This window comes from Apteryx rowi, unplaced genomic scaffold (genome assembly GCF_003343035.1).
Source record: "Apteryx rowi isolate R43461 unplaced genomic scaffold, aptRow1 scaffold_472, whole genome shotgun sequence".
Lineage (NCBI taxonomy): Eukaryota > Metazoa > Chordata > Aves > Apterygiformes > Apterygidae > Apteryx > Apteryx rowi.
Genome location: NW_020450730.1, coordinates 309,570 through 325,662, shown reverse-complemented (window position 1 = coordinate 325,662; position 16,093 = coordinate 309,570). Strand labels below are relative to the sequence as shown.

The window sequence follows — 16,093 nt, the reverse complement described above, 5'->3', positions numbered from 1 at the left end:
GGTTCTATTTTGGTAAAATTTACTTCTCTCTTGAGATAAGCATAGCTCATTTATTATTACTCCCTGTTCCTTTTTAAGCCCAAACTTAACCTAAACATTTATTTTTCTAAGCAGTGTCTTTGCTAACCTATTTTTTTCTCTACTTTCTAACTTCTCTTTAGAAATGACAAAGGCCAAAAATCCTAGGTTAAAAAAACAAAACAAAAAACCCCCCCTCAAGTTCCAAAAATAATGCAACACCAGATTCTGGAGAACTCAATAAGTATGATCCCTTCTTTGTATGTATCCCCTGGATTGTGTATATAAAACGGGATTCTCCCTACCCAGTCATTTACATTAAAGATTTACATAAAGATCTTGCTTATTAGATATGGACCACAGGCTTCCCCTCAAGTCTTTAGAGGTACATTTTCAATGGACAATGAATGAAGTATAGCATAACAATATCCAAGCTAGCTCTGGCAGCAGAAGCAGACTATTAACATTACTATGGGAAACTCGGGAAACTGAAAGCACTATGCAACAGGACTGTTCTGGTGCTGGTATGTGAGTTAAAGCAGATTCAGATACACCTATACGCACTATGTAGCCATTCATTCTGGCAGTAGTACAAAATGTACTTTAATTACTCTGAGCTGCTTGGTCTGGATCCCCATGTATACAGTAGGCTTCTTAAAATGATAATTGGTATAGCCATTTTCCAGATAACTATATCAGTATATTTTGGGGATATATTTGCCTCCAAGTTTCACAAGAGCTAAGCACCTAACATTTTTCAATATGTTTATACTCTTAGTGTACCTAAGAGGTAGGGGAGTATGATTATCACACTTCACAAATGAGATCTTATAAGCTAGTTCTACAAAACAATGTTTATATGCTATATTCATAAGTGAAACTTAGGCACCCAAATGCCTCCTTGAAGTCTGCCAATCCAACATTTAGGTCTCACCAGTGTTCACCAAACCTTTGTAGATGCTGAAATCCAGATCATTCACTTTCTTGAAAAGCAATGCAACCCCAAGTTTAAAGGGTTTTTTTTTCCCCTTCTCTCCTTCCCCTGGCCCAAAGGGATATTCAATTATTCCATGCAGGCAGAACAGCTTCAGTAAGAGATACTGAAAGTAACTCAAAACCAGAATAGCTGATGACTTGGCAGTTAGAAATGTTGCTTGAGTCAGGATTCACCACCTTTAGTAGAAGAAACAATTGAAACAGATTCCCACATCCTCCCGTGAGGGATAAAAAAACCAACCCCCCCCCCCCCACACACACACACTTTTCTTCACTGTGAGGGTGGCTGAACACTGGAACAGGCTGTCCAGGAAGGCTGTGGAGTCTCCATCCTTTGAGATACTCGAGAGCCATCTGGGCATGGTTCTGGTCTAGATGACTCTGCCTGAGCAGGGGGTTTAGATGAGATGATCTCCAGAGGTGCTGTCCAACCCCAATCGTTCTGTGAGTCTGTGATTCTGTATTGGAGCAAAAAAGGGTGATGTTGCCACCACCATATTGCGTGGAAACCTATGAGATTAAGCCCTCACAAATGAGAATGAATAATGCTCAACATCAATCAGGAAGTCGACAGCAGAACAACAACAAAAAAATCCAAAAATAAACAAACAAACAGGGATTCCCCATTCTCAGCTCAACTTACTACCCTATATGTTGCTCTGTCTCACTTTTTCCTCTTACCCTTGCCTTTCCCCTGCTTGTGATACCTCTGCCTTTTTCTGTATTCTTAGGCTGTGGCTGAGGAAGGTGTGAGTGTGCTTGTTCACTGCTCTGATGGCTGGGATAGGACAGCCCAGGTTTGCTCGGTAGCGAGCCTTCTATTGGATCCATATTACAGAACTATGAAGGGATTCATGGTAAGCAGGCTCTGTTTTACAGAGTAAATAAAAGTTTTATGACATCATTTAAGGGAATGTTAAAATGAGTATCTTTGTTTCTAAGGGAAAATAAACTTTCCATATATATATTTTATATATATATATATATTTTTTTTAAACTAGGAGGGAAGGTTATCCAAGTTACAGTCTCAGCGAAGTTTTGGGTGTCAGAAGTGTGTGCTCCCCCTGGTGTTAGATTGGAGTGAGCAGCCATGTTTGCAGCATCCTTTTGCTAGCAAATCAGCTCTAGTAAAGCATCCAGGGATGATAACCAAGTTAATGGTCACACCTGAAAAAGAGGTTTGGAATGTTTTTAGAGTCTAGTTTAGAAAATGATGAATGAAGCTTATTTAAATTGTGATGAAATACTGACATCCTGTCTGCATCAACTAAGAATGCTACTTTCTCTTGAGTTGGCAGCACTGTTCACTGCTCGTTAATTTTATGCTTACTCTAAGATCTAACTGGGATTCAAATACTGCTTGTTTATATCATTCTTCCTCTTGCTTTTCTGCTTATTCTAAAAATTAAGTGGGATTCCAATACTGCTTGCTGACATCATTCTTCTGCCTGCTCTAAYGTGTCAGCTCTGCTCACAACTGCTCCACAACACTGAATGCAATGTTCTCATTTTAGGTGTTAATTGAAAAAGATTGGGTTTCCTTTGGTCACAAATTTAACCACAGGTAAGGCTGTGCTAAGGCTTTTCTACATTTTTTTTTTTCATGTAGTCAGTATCTGCAGCCATTTCAATTTTACTATACCTGCTGCCTTTGAAAGCATATCAATAAGGCGCTCTCAGAATATCTTCACAAGCTTTTCTCTGACTATATCCTTTAGCTGCCTGGAAAAACCAAGTGAAATATTTTCATATCAGTCTTTCTGCCTCTTATATGCACTGATGATACCGAGCACTTACATTTGCTATTAGCATTGGCATGTGAGAGAAAAGTAGTATGTGGCTTGCAAAATCTCTTTGCAATCCAACAGACCTTTCAGTAATGCCAAGACTTTCTACATAAGCTGCAGTTCAAAAAGTGTGCATCTTCCAGGACAATATTTAACTTAAGGTGTGTCTGTGAGTTATCTAGAATACACTTGTCCTATCGTGCTCTGTTCTAAAGAAAACAATAGCTTTTGTTCAGAAACTTCAGGTAAAGGGAAACAGAAAACAATTTATTTGGACAAGTTATTTTGTGCATCAATAACATAAATGCTATCTTTGTAACGAAAGTATTTTAAGACTTTTTTATATAAACATGGATATATATCCACATTTTCTTCATTTCCTTTACATCACTGTAAAAATAAAAATGCAGGTTTTATACTGAAGCTTCATATTGCTGGATCTGAATATAGATTTATGTTCTGGCAAAAAACTCAACAACAACAAACTCCCCTACCTTTTGGAAAATGTGTGCAGCTCCACAACTCTTGTGAAATTCCACCAGGAATTACTGCCAAATGTCTATTACTATCAGTGGTGAAAGATAATATGAAATGTAATCACCATTGATAACTGTGGTTTTCATTGCAATATTCTTATATTCTTTGTTGCATAATAATAGTAGAATTAGAAATTTCAATTAGATGTTTATGATTTCCGCTCTTTTGGCAAATATATATACATATTTTGTATATATACACACATATATATACTGGACATGCAGAACAATCAATTGAAAATGCTTCCTACTATTAGACAGACTTACAGAATATTTTTTACTTATGTGTTTTATATTTTCAGGCTCCTGTTCTTTAAGGTAACCTATGGCAAGTGGTTTCAACAGACTTTCCTGTATACACAGAAAGTTTCATGTTCACTTGACAAATACAATAGGGTGTAAAAATTTCCCACTTTATAGAAGTTTCACCAAGAGAGGGCAACTTTAAACTGTTTTCTGCCAAGGTTATTCTGTTCCTCTCCTGCTCAGTTTTCTGTTTTTTAGCAATGGTCTGACTTTGAAAGAATGTCTAAGATAGCTTGTTTAAAGCCATTACAGTCATTCTTACAATGACTTCTGTTACTGTGGCATAACTTTATATTAATAGCATTACTACATGGCTATGCAGCAGCCAGCTGTTATTAGCTATAAGGCAACAAGATGTTTGTAAGAAGTTTTCTTGTTATTAAATTCTGGCTTCATTCTACTCTGTGGATAGAGACTTTCAGTCTTGCTCGATTTTTGTAAGTAAAAATAAACCAGTAATTGAGATTTTAGAAATTAATATCTATGATATAACTTGTACACTGAAGTAAGTTTTTCTTTTTCATTAGCATTATACAGTTTTCCTAGAGGATTTTAGGTTATAATTGAATGTATCTTGTCTTGTTTTAGGTATGGCAACCTAGATGGAGATCCAAAGGAGATATCTCCTGTTATTGACCAGTTCATCGAGTGTGTTTGGCAGCTAATGGAACAGTTTCCTTGTGCCTTTGAATTCAATGAAAGATTCCTGATCCATGTACAACATCATATCTATTCTTGCCAGTTTGGTAATTTCCTGTGTAACAGCCAGAAGGAGCGACGAGAGCTTAAGTACGACAACTTTTCTTTAATAGCATATTTAAGTGTGAGGTCTGTGGGTGTTACTGTAGTGAAGATTGAGATGTTTGCCAGTTTACAGATATGCTTTTGTAAGGCACAAGGTGCAGTGTAGAATTCTCAGCCACCTTCTTCTGGTGACACAGATTAATACCAAAAAAAGTTGATGCTCCTCGATGTGGCACAGCTGTGAGTATAATCCACAGTGTGTGAATGATGAATTAATGAAAACTGACAAGAGCATTAAATCTTTAGCCAAGTGACCCTAGCATTATTAGAGTATCAACATTATGTAAGGCAAACTGTCAATGTACAACTAAAAAGGGAAAGATGATATAACCCTAGTTAAGTTCTCAGTTTGAGGGTCATGGCTGTCCCATTTGCTTCCCAGCCAACACTTCAGTCCTGTCCTCTCAGATACTTTCTTACGAACAGCCTTTTTGTATGATAACCCTCCACAGGGCTGAGACAGCAGACTCTCCTGCTGTTTGCCTGACTGCTTTTATACCTTTTACTAGGTATTTAGAAAACTGAGGTGTTCTGCAGTAGGTTCCAGACCTTCCCAAAAGCACTTATGTATTAATTTACCTCTCCTCACTCCCAGACAGGGACAATAATATAATTCCTGGCAGAGCGGTTGTTCACATTCTGCTCCTTGTATCTGCTCCCTGGGGCTCTGGTTCCTCAGTTATGTCCTGAGACTCCCTGCTTTTCTCTTGATCATGGCAGCAGTAGGGATAAGAGGAAAGTGACAGTTACTGTTTGCTGTTGCCATTGGTTCCTCTCACTGCTCAAATGCAGAGCAGCCTCACTGCCACAGTCCATCTTTTTTGCCTATACTTATAACTTAAGTGTAATCATATTAAGAAAGCATAAAGCTGATTGCAAATGAGCAGCACAGAGCACTGGAATGTCTCATCCAAGCTCTAACTATACCTGAACTACAGCAGAAATATCTATACACTTTACTTGTATGCAATTTTTCAGAATCCAAGAACGAACATATTCACTGTGGGCCCACTTGTGGAAAAATCGTGCAGATTACCTGAATCCTTTGTACAGATTGGACCACAGTCAAACCCAAGGGACCCTGCGTCCTCAGATAGCTCCATGCATCTTCTTGTACAAGTAGGTAATACCCCTTGCTGATGGAAATTGTAGGATGTGTTAGTACAGAACGTAATGAATCTGTAGTTAAGTATTTCTCATTCTAGAATATAGCTTATACATAGGTGAATTTAGGATCAGACACAACAGGTCAGTTCCCTGCCTGCTAGTAAGTACTCAGCCAACACCTCTGTACCACTCCACAACAGAGTATTAGTCCCAAAAGAAGCTTAAGATTAAAGCTATATTGATAGTTGTGTGTCCTAATTTCCGGTTACTCACTTCTTCCACTGAGAAAAAATGGCTCTTTCAATTCTTTTCTCATCTGTGGCTTCTAAATTTAAAGTTGCTTAAACTTCCCCCATTCAAGACTATTTGGACCAATCGGTGTCAAAAATAAAGGGAGTTTCAAGAAATCATATGGTTTCATTTCAAAAAAAAACAACCAAACAAACAAGTGTTTAATAAAACAAAAAGCACTTCTCTACCTTTCTCTCTATACTTTCTCTACCAAGTTATTATACTTCAAGGTGTACACAGTAAGTGTACTTGATAATTAAGTGTTTTCAAGATTTAACAAAACCTAACAATTTTAGAAATGTTGATATTAATATTCTAACTTGAATAATTGTGCCATTAATCTTAAACTGAAACAGAGCTTGACTAGAAATCCATGAAAACTAAAATTTAAATAGATTAGTTTGTTTTCCTATTGCAAGTAAAAGCACCCCTAAAATGTCAACAAATATCCTAAATGACAGACTGAATTATTTCATGTCTGCTGTTCCAAGTCACACCTAGTTTAAAATAATTTTAAAATAAGTCATTAATTGTATGCTTTAGTACAGTGGGATTTACAGAAGACAGTATTGATATTGCAGATTCTCCCTTGGATGAATAATCCCGTTGATTTTAACTGAATTATTTGAGTGAGTAAGGATTTCCAAGCATGAGCTGTCTGATGATAAACTTAAGGGGGGGATGTGACTTAAATAGCATAGGATTGGCAGTGGAGTAATAAGCCACCAAGGAGCACACAGACTCTCCTAAAATATCTCCATCAGCTACTTGGCTAGACAGCTGCACCCTGAAGGTAGGTCTATCCGTTACTTAACCTGTTTGATGAACTGTTTACATACCCAAAAAGTGAGGTTCTGGCCACATACTGGGAGGAAAACAGAAGATGGGAAAATCAACAGAACAAGCTACGGACCTGCAGTTTGAGTCCTTTTCTCCTGAAAATGAAAAATCTACTTAACTGTTTATCTAAGAGTTTGTCAGCTAATTCTATATGAAGAGAAAAATGGACCCCTTTGCCCAGAAACAAAAAGAACAACTTCTCAACATATATGTTTCTCCCAATTTCCACAGGCCTGTGTTTTCTTTTGCTACAGGCTACTACTTTCAATAAATTGCAGTTCAGTCTGCAGCAGCTGAGGATCACTTACCAACAAAGGCTTCTCCATTAGAACCATATGCTAAATCCTAAATTTTGAAAGGCGCTTGAATACATCCCTTTTTAAGGGAACTCGTTAACCGCYCCCCCCTTTTTTTTCCTTAAGCATCTCTCACTTCAGAGAGATGGAAGCATATATTTATGTACTTTTCTGAAATAAGATCTTTGGTCTGCTGGTGAATGTTAGCCTCATTCACCAACTTCACTGGCAGTTATATTGTTTGGCAAACCTCAACAGAAAGTGCTACAGTTACAAACAGAAAGAAGAAATAATAAAATGATTTTCCACCACTTAAGTGAATCAGGTCCACTGTGGACCACTGGCAAAACTGCCTGTGACCTGAAATAAGCATGGAGAAAGTGTGGATTTAATAGTTACAACACCACTGCTTTTTAGGTTATCAACAGGACATAACACTAACATTTTCATATAGGCTGCTAACAAAAAAACCTTCCTAGTTTGTTTTTAGACACACAATTCATTTCATGTTTAAAATATCAATGTAAATTTTAAGAGAACAGGGCACCATACTTTTTTCCCCTATAAAGAAGGGTTAAAAATCAGGAYTAAAAAGAAACCCCAAACCCTCTGATAAGTAGCTTCCCCCACTCCCCCAGACAAAAACAAGCATACAGCATTTCAAGATCAGTTTTGTGGGAACTAAGGCAATTATTTAGAACTAGGAATACAAAAAACTGGCTTTAACCTCAGCTACTGTATAGCTACCTTTGCTGTGCGGCACACGCACTGTAGAAAAAAAATAAACATAGGAAGAATCTGCATTATTCTTTGAGGATACATGTAGTTCTTCTGACAAGCTATACCATTTTTCTTGATAGTTAATGTCTTGAATCATTAAAAGCCTGAATCACTGAATCATCCACAGCTATGTGACTAAATCAAAGGTACAATGATCTTTCTTTCTATTACATATTCGAATTGGTTCAAGCTGTGTAATGTCTACAGATTTAAATCTTCAGGACTAACCCAGCACAAATGAACTATGAATCTTACCAAATTTCAGCGAACTTGTAGAACTTTTGCGTACTCCAATGACAGGCAACTGGGCAGGTGACCGTTTAGGATAGCACCTCTGAAGAATGTGTGTATTTAAGTCCTCTGATGCCACATCACCATTGCTGACCTTTCCACCACTTCCAGGTTCTGGAGCGGTATGTACAACCGCTTTGAAAAGGGGATGCATCCACGACAGTCAGTTACTGATTATCTGATGGCAGTGAAGGAAGAAACTCAGCAGCTGGAAGAAGAACTGGAGGTCTTAGGAGAGGTAATACTTGATCTCAAAGTGCCAAGCTTCACAGCTGAAGTGAAACTAAACCCAGCTCCAAATACTGCACAATCCCCCATGTGCTACATCATTTTCTGTTACGAGGATGTCTGGCCATCATTCTTGTTCTCACGTACTGGGAATGTTTTGCTTTTGGCATCTGTAAGACACAAAGGTGGATTTTTTTTTTTAAATTTAAGAATAAAATTTCACCTTGATGTTGGTGCAAAAGTACTACTCTTGAAAGAAGTTTTGTATCCTTCTGTAACTCATTCAGCACCATTTTGTGACAGAATTCTGTACTTCTTATACCCTACAGACATTAACAGTCAAGTAGGCAGTTTTAAAGGATGACAGTTGGGCTGGACTCTGAACTTAGTTTTTATATATTTTTTTTAAATAAGGCAAAAACACATAATAGGAGAACTGGGCTCTAAATATATGCCTGTAATATATACTTTTTCCTTTATTTCAGAGATTGGCAAGTCTTCAGAAAGTGCAATTAAATGATAATGAAGTCAAGAGTAAGCAACAAGACCAAAACAAAGAGTTAGGGCGCTCTACTTCTAACATTAGCTTGGCTAACACTCCCCAGGAGTATAACAACAATCTGAAATCATTCCCATCCCGGAGCCCTTCACAGGGGGATGAAGAAGATTCAGCCCTAATTTTGACACAGGACAACCTGAAAAGCTCTGATCCCGACCTCTCAGCTAACAGCGATCAGGAGTCAGGTGTGGAGGACTTAAGCTGCAGGTCCCCAAGCAGTGGTGGCTGCTTGCCAAGTGAAGACAGTGGCAAGGATTCAGATGAAGCTGTATTTCTGACAATCTGAAATACCTTCATAGCAGCAAGGATCCAGATGCAGATAAAGCTGTGTGTTTCACAGTCTCAAATGACATTTTTTCCATCAGACAGAGAATGGAAATGGTCTGTGGCCTAAAGAAATTAATAACCCAAAGAAAGGGAACTGTACAATTGTGTAAGTAAAGATCTAAGCAAAGCAAGCCATTATTAGTTGTAAGACAGAATGCTAAAGAACAGTACTCTCTGCTGTTACAAATATTTAAGCCATTGTGGTGTTTAACTGCACATTCCTCAATTTGTACATTTATTTCCATAATTTATTGTACAAAATAATAGTTCTCCAAAGATGTGAAATTCCAAAGTACTCTGTTATACATACGAGCAAAATTGAAAATAGTGTTAGCCTTACTGGTGAATCAAAACTTACTTTTGTAGAGCTTTTTTGCCTTCAGGCATATTGTGTATCATCTTCACCTTTTCTTCATGGTATGTGTTAAGTTTTCAATTTCAACAATTATTTTGCATATTCTCCTATTAAAATCTCTCAAGGCAAATTAAAACTAACAAATCAATATGCTTGCTTAGGGGACTCTGATCCTGCCAAAAGATCCTTGAGTGAATAGCTGCTGCACCTGAGTGAGTCCAGTTTGCACTCAAATCTCACCCAGTGTCAAAATTTCAATGGTTTCTGTGAGCAAAGCTTTGAGGAATATAAGAATACTTGCACGGTGTTCATAGTAATGCATCACTCTACAAGATAAGTGTCAGGCAGGGTACTCCAGACTTTTTGTTCGCAAGTTCTATTGTTTATAATTTACTCCTCTTCAGAATTGTCTAAACGAGATATAAAGGTTAACATTTTAAAGGCAATAAAAATACAGATTTCTCCAGCCTATTTTGATTCCTGCTTGTCAATATTTTATTTCAGTGGGAGTGAGGTATCTGCACAGTTTGGAGAATAGGGAGTCTAAATCACTTTTGAGAGTATTGCTCCAAGGTCAAAATTAAAGGAAGGTTATGCTAATAAAGGAACTAGTATAAATAGTATTTCTTTCCAATTTTAGTGTTTAAAATAAACTAAGCAGAATGATTTTTTTTTCATCTGCACACAAAGTTTCCCTTGTAGTATTTGCCAACCTGAACACTGCAGTGCTAACGCAACAAAATGACCAATTCAAATAATTCTTTGCTCATTTTTTAGCATTTTTCTACTTATGAGTTGAAATAGAGTAGAACAACAAAACAGAAAGTTTATTCTCCAAGTTTGGTTTAAAAATTTTCAGTTTTAAATCATAAGAGCTATAGCTTTCATAACCATATATACAGAAATAAACCTCGGAAAAACATTTAAAACTTAGGACTTTTTGAAACAGCTTACACATGGGGCTGTAATTCTTGCAAGTTTTTTTTTTTTTTTTTTAATAGTTAGAGCAAGCATTTTAAAATATAATTTGTATGTCTGCTCTTACCTGCTTGGAGGCAACTTGGTATTGTGTTCTAGTTAAATATAGCATGGTAGAAACATAACTTATTTTATTGCATTTCACACTATTCCTTCAAGGACAGACTTAGGCAGAGTTAAATTATATAAATATACCTCAATTTAGAAGTTTAAGGTTTTACTATTCAGTCTGCTTTTGTGGAATGGCTTTTTATTCTGCTCTAAGAAACTCCGTTATTAAAAATGAGTTAGTCAACTGCAGTACTATGAACAATCTCCTAAAGGAGCTTCTGCATTTGAACAAATAATTCTATTCCTAATGGCAAGATTCATCTTAATGTTATACTGGAAAGGCCAGATCCTCAATTTGAGAAATCACTGTAGCTCAGTTAAAATAAATAGAGCTATGATAATTTAAAATCTGAGAATCTAGCCTTTTGTTTTTTAATCTTTATGGATTTTTAATAAATGAAAGTCCTGATTTTAATTGTGCTGTTAAAAATATATTTCATATTTTGAACATAGCCTGTAAAGTTTATGGCATTAAAGGAAATTTTGAATGTTTTTTCTCAAAATAAAGAAACATGCTGTAAATTCAACAATGAAAACAAGACAAAAATATTCTGCTTAAAAATGAGTTTGAGACTAGGCAATATTCCACATCTTTAAAATGTAAAATTGTGGTATCATGGTACTGTGTGCTGTTAGACATATGTCTAGAAATAAATACTGAACATGAATATATGCAAATTTAAAGCACTGTCTTCATGTGGCTTATGCAATTTCTTGTAACTAGCTTTACAGCTAAAATATTAACATATTTTAAATGAAGTCTTTACTTAGCAGCTCTCTGTAATGCATCTTTCAGTCCTTAGAATTTTGCATTAGCTATTATTGTTCTCATTGTAATGTATGTATTTGTGGGATTATGCTAGCCTGCTGAGAAATACTTCCAAATAAATACTTAGGTCATGCAGTGTTATGTTCTTCCATTAGCGCATGAAAGGATGTTTTGCTTTCCTGATTTTTGCAACATAATTCTTCAGTTGCTCAAGCAGCATTTTATCACTTAGATCAAGGGATTTTCATATCTTTCCTACTTTGATACTTGAATTCATTAGTTTAAGCTGGGAAGGAATCTACAAACGATAACTAAGAAAACTCAACTCTCAGTTGACTTGCATTCATTATATGGCAGTCTGTTATGGCCCATATTTTTTTCTAGGGAAAACAAAACAAAAAGGATGAAAAGACACAGTGAACTACCTTAATTTCTTGTAGCCTGTGGGGGTCTTCCCTCTGCTGTAAATCCTTTCAACTTTGGCAATAAGCCTGCTGTAATTTGAAATAGGACACAAATGAGCATGACAAACTGCAGGAAAGAAGGGATTATAAGAGTATTACAGATTTCTGTGGTATTTTAGCCTCATTGAATTCAAGTTGTTCTTTAGTATAAAACATGTACTGAAGTGACACTGAAGACAATGGGATCAAACAGCTAAGTTTTCTCTACAAAAAAATCTCTGGCTGGAAGAACAGACAGGGAAAATGAACACAGCCGCTTTTATTGGTAGCTCTACACACAACATAGGCAAAGGCAGTAACAAATGGAAATAGATTTTGAAGAGCTGAGAAGTATGATGAAAAAAGAGTAGGCAGCTCAAAATGAAGGATGTAGTCATGATTAAGGGGAAAAACAGTAAAAGGAGGGAGGCAGGAAGGAAAGCTCTCTAAAATTAGCAGTGAGGGGAGAGCTGCATTCTTTAAAGACATGAGGCAAGTCAGAGCAAGAATTTGTACACCATAAACCATGTTTGATAACAGAGACTAATAATCTAAAAAAAAGCAATAATTAGAAGGTAGCCTTTTGCAATGAAGATAAGCATTCTGTCACTGCTGACAAGTTAAATTGAGGCTTTTATGTGGATGTTGCTCCCATCTGCACACAGAAATCCTCTAATAGATCACAAGCACCACAGTCAAGGCAATGGGCTGCTTTTGTATATAGGCTGAAACCTGAGTGTATCTTGTAGGTTGGCTGGTCTCCCCTCCACTCTGTGGTGCCAATACAGGTAAACACCACAGTGACTGAAAATCCTCCAGTGACAGGTAAGGCATTGGCAATTCACTGGGGAAGCAGGGTGGGGGTGGGGGAACATATGGGTGGGGAAGAGAAGTCAAAAGTATCTCAGCTTATCACAGTACTAAGACCAGTGGAAAGCCTGCCACAGCTCTAGTGCCAAGAGTACCCACACCAGCACAAACCCAGAACTCAGAGGCCAGAGACACTGCCAGAGAATGGATAGATAGGAAGAAAAGGTAGGAAAGATAGGAGGAAAAGGGTAAGATAAACATTCATAGTCATATTATTTGTCAGTAAAGCACCTGCAGTCAGCAAATCAAGTCAAGTTATTTTAAATCTTTAAAATACCGTTTAGTGGTCTGTTATTACAAAACATTCTGGAAAAGAAGCTAACGAAACCTTATTAGTCCATTAGAATCATACTGGCTGACTTCAGCAAGGACTCATCGTTAAAGTGTATTGGTTGCCACGGCTACTCTGATTCATTTATTTTGTTTCCAAAAAATTAAACAATGCCATCGTTTTCTTCCTACGTTAAGGTATTTACTTATTATTGGTATGTAAGTTTTCCTTCTAGCTTATTACGATATAAAATTTTTGATCTTTATAGGTATCTGACCAAGACATAGCATTTACAAAAGCAATAGACAGAGCTGCACTATGGGCTTTCAAAGCATAAGCTCATTCTAGTGAAGAAAGCTCCAAGAATTGCTGCTGTCAAACGGGTTAAATAGGGTTAAAGAAGAATGAAAGTTTGTCCTCAACTAGTTTACTGCAGACTGTGCAATTTGCTTGTTGTTTGCAAAATGTTTTCCAACACAATTCTGTATTCACCCAGCAAGTCCTGCAAGGCACAAATCCACCCACAATGTAGACAATTACCAGAATTGTTAAAAATCCCAAAGCATTTATTTGTAAGTTTAACACGTTACGGTATTTTCTATTCAGTCATGTACACAGGCTGTGATAACTGACTTAAGTTTGTTGCCAGAGTTTTAATTCAGCTTTACCTGAAAGTCTCCAAATCTCTCTTAAGAGAGAACATTCCTAGTCTTCAAAGGAAGTAGCAAAACCAACTTCGACAGAAACAAGACTAACAAAGATTTCTAATTTCTGTATTTGGTCAAGGTCCGAAGCGACAAAGCTGCAGAGTATTTACAGAGCAAACAACAATTATAGTAAGAACATTAGGTACTACTTAGAACTTATAGTCTATTGCTTGTAGTTGTGACCAGTATAGCTGTACATAGCTGACAGTCAATGCCTTTAAGAAAGATTAGCATGTCAGATATACTGTGAAATCTAGGAAAACTTTCTTCTATAACCCCCAACAGAAAGTGCCATTAACTCCACAGTTGTATACTACCAACATATATCACCCTAAAGTAACTTGCTTGATTTCACAGCCTTATATTGCAAATCAAAGAAATGTTAAAATAAAGTCAGTTACAATCGCTATACAGAGAATTCAGTTCTGGATTTCAGTAGTCAGTTGACTCAGGGAGGAATAAGAGGTTTAAATTCAACCACAGAAAACATTTAGCAATGAGATCAGAAGTTAAAATATATCAAAAGCCAACTCAATCAGCTGTTGCACTACAGAATGCAACCCTCCCCCCAAAAACTACAGCAGCCCCAAAGACACATCATCTCCTTATTCCTGTATTTCATGCTAAATCTTGTATTCATGCTAATTTATTTCACTGTTTCACTTAGTAGAACACCTCAGTACGAACATGGCCATAATGCAACACTCCCCAGAAGCCAGTCACTGTACATTCCCTACTGTTCCAAGCTGCTTAAAAGCTCACTTGACACATTTTAAGAGACTTTAGAACATGCATCTAATAGCAGCTTCCATTCTCTTATACTTCATAAGAAATTGTTTCAAGCTGAAGTTACACCTACACTTCACCTTTCTGCAAGATAAGGTAAGGGAAGAGTTTAATAGTGAATGCTATCAGTGTGCTAGAAACCTGACAACTTACCATTATATATTTGGCAGAACATGACCAGTGTTCTACTAGGTCTTCTGGTGACTGAACGAAGATTAGGAGAAAAAACATCATCATTGGCACAACTAGTGTGAGACTAAATCAGAGAGAGATATAACCCAGTAGTAGGCTGGCTTGTTCTTGGAGAACCAGAAACAGGTTGGCCCTTCCTGCATGTTACAGGATATCTGTAGTTAACCCAGCACACACCCTCACTGAATACAGACTTCTGTGCTTCTCTCAAAGGAAGAGTTTGTGACTGCATGAAGGGCTAAAAATAGGAGAAATAAGTGTAGGAACAGGAACAACAATACAAGAGAACACAAAGGGAGAAAAGAGAGGACCTTGAACATTCACATCCCTGAACAAGAAACATTGTACTAAGAAATGATATTGAACATTGAGATTTTCTTCTAGACTCTCCTGCAGTGCCATCAGAAACACTGCATGAAGAAGCCCTGAATCTGCAAGTTTGCTCTCTTGGAAAATACAGGAGTAGCATAAGAGGAAAAGCTGAAGTGTTGAGATCTAGTACTGGTTTGGGAAACAAATCCTCTGAAGGTGACCTAACTAGAGAGCTCATTCTCAGAAGGAGAGCACCACAACACATCACAGAACATTCAACGGGATGTGGCAGATGAGGACAAAGTCTGCTCTTCCAAACCACTACAAAATGTATAAGGGAAATACTTGTTCAACAGAGGAACAGCATCAAGTATCTGGTCATCTGTCCCTTTCTCTCTGTACAGGGAAAGGGAAAAAAAAAGCAACCCTACACAGAATTGTGTGTCCAGTCTTTAAGCTCCTTACCTAGATACTCAGAAAAAGATCCAGAACAACTTCCACACTCAGCGCAAAAGTAGATATTCTCCAGGGTTGCAGGGATTACAATACTCAGACCATCTAGAAAACCTTTTACAGGGTCTCATTTTGAATTAGGACTTTAGTTAGCATGTTAGCAGAGTGCAGTGTCAATAAACAGGCAGTGTTTCACACACTCAGTGGCAACGATGTTTTTTGTTGAAGGAGATATTCTTCAAATCATTACTTAACCAGCAGTACTTACAAGCTTCAGGCACCTAAGCATCTTTTTTGATTCGGATCATAGTTCTATTTGCTTGGGACATCTAATGGCAGGTTTTGGGCCAGCTTAACAAAAAAACAAAACCAAATGAACCACCCAGAAATACAAAACCCCATGAGTACAAGAGAATAATTTACTCACCCTGAAAAGCGGTAGCTTAAGACAGACCACCACAACACTGTAGAGTATGATAGGGCACAGATTAAAGCCCTATTTAAGGATTTAGTAGTTTGCGGATTAGACTTTCTGCTATGCTTATGTGACTTTCATAACTGCAAGTTTACTCACTTATCTCCAATTGAAAAGAAATACCTTAATCCATTTTGCAGGAACAGCATTGATGTTAGGACTGTCTAAAAGATTACCAGTACAGAAAACACTGTCCTGGCCTGAC

The 16,093-nt window shown here is 37.2% G+C and overlaps 1 protein-coding gene and 1 long non-coding RNA gene across 2 annotated transcripts in view; one reads left to right on the top strand and one right to left on the bottom strand.

Annotated features, from left to right (window-relative positions):
- MTMR7 (myotubularin related protein 7) overlaps positions 1 to 9,225 on the top strand; it is a 37,864-nt gene extending 28,639 nt beyond the window's left edge. Inside the window, 6 exon segments of the mRNA XM_026078170.1 lie at positions 1,746 to 1,871; positions 2,529 to 2,578; positions 4,232 to 4,432; positions 5,426 to 5,566; positions 8,164 to 8,290; positions 8,766 to 9,225. Of these exon segments, the coding sequence (XP_025933955.1) occupies positions 1,746 to 1,871; positions 2,529 to 2,578; positions 4,232 to 4,432; positions 5,426 to 5,566; positions 8,164 to 8,290; positions 8,766 to 9,125 (1,005 nt within the window). The 3' untranslated portion in view covers positions 9,126 to 9,225.
- Positions 1,275 to 7,142, bottom strand: LOC112972092. The gene is made up of 3 exons (XR_003255542.1): positions 6,685 to 7,142; positions 5,484 to 5,583; positions 1,275 to 1,472 (listed from the first exon to the last, which is right to left on the bottom strand). It is a non-coding gene; the product is annotated as an uncharacterized LOC112972092 (long non-coding RNA).
- Positions 9,226 to 16,093: the final 6,868 nt, after the last annotated feature.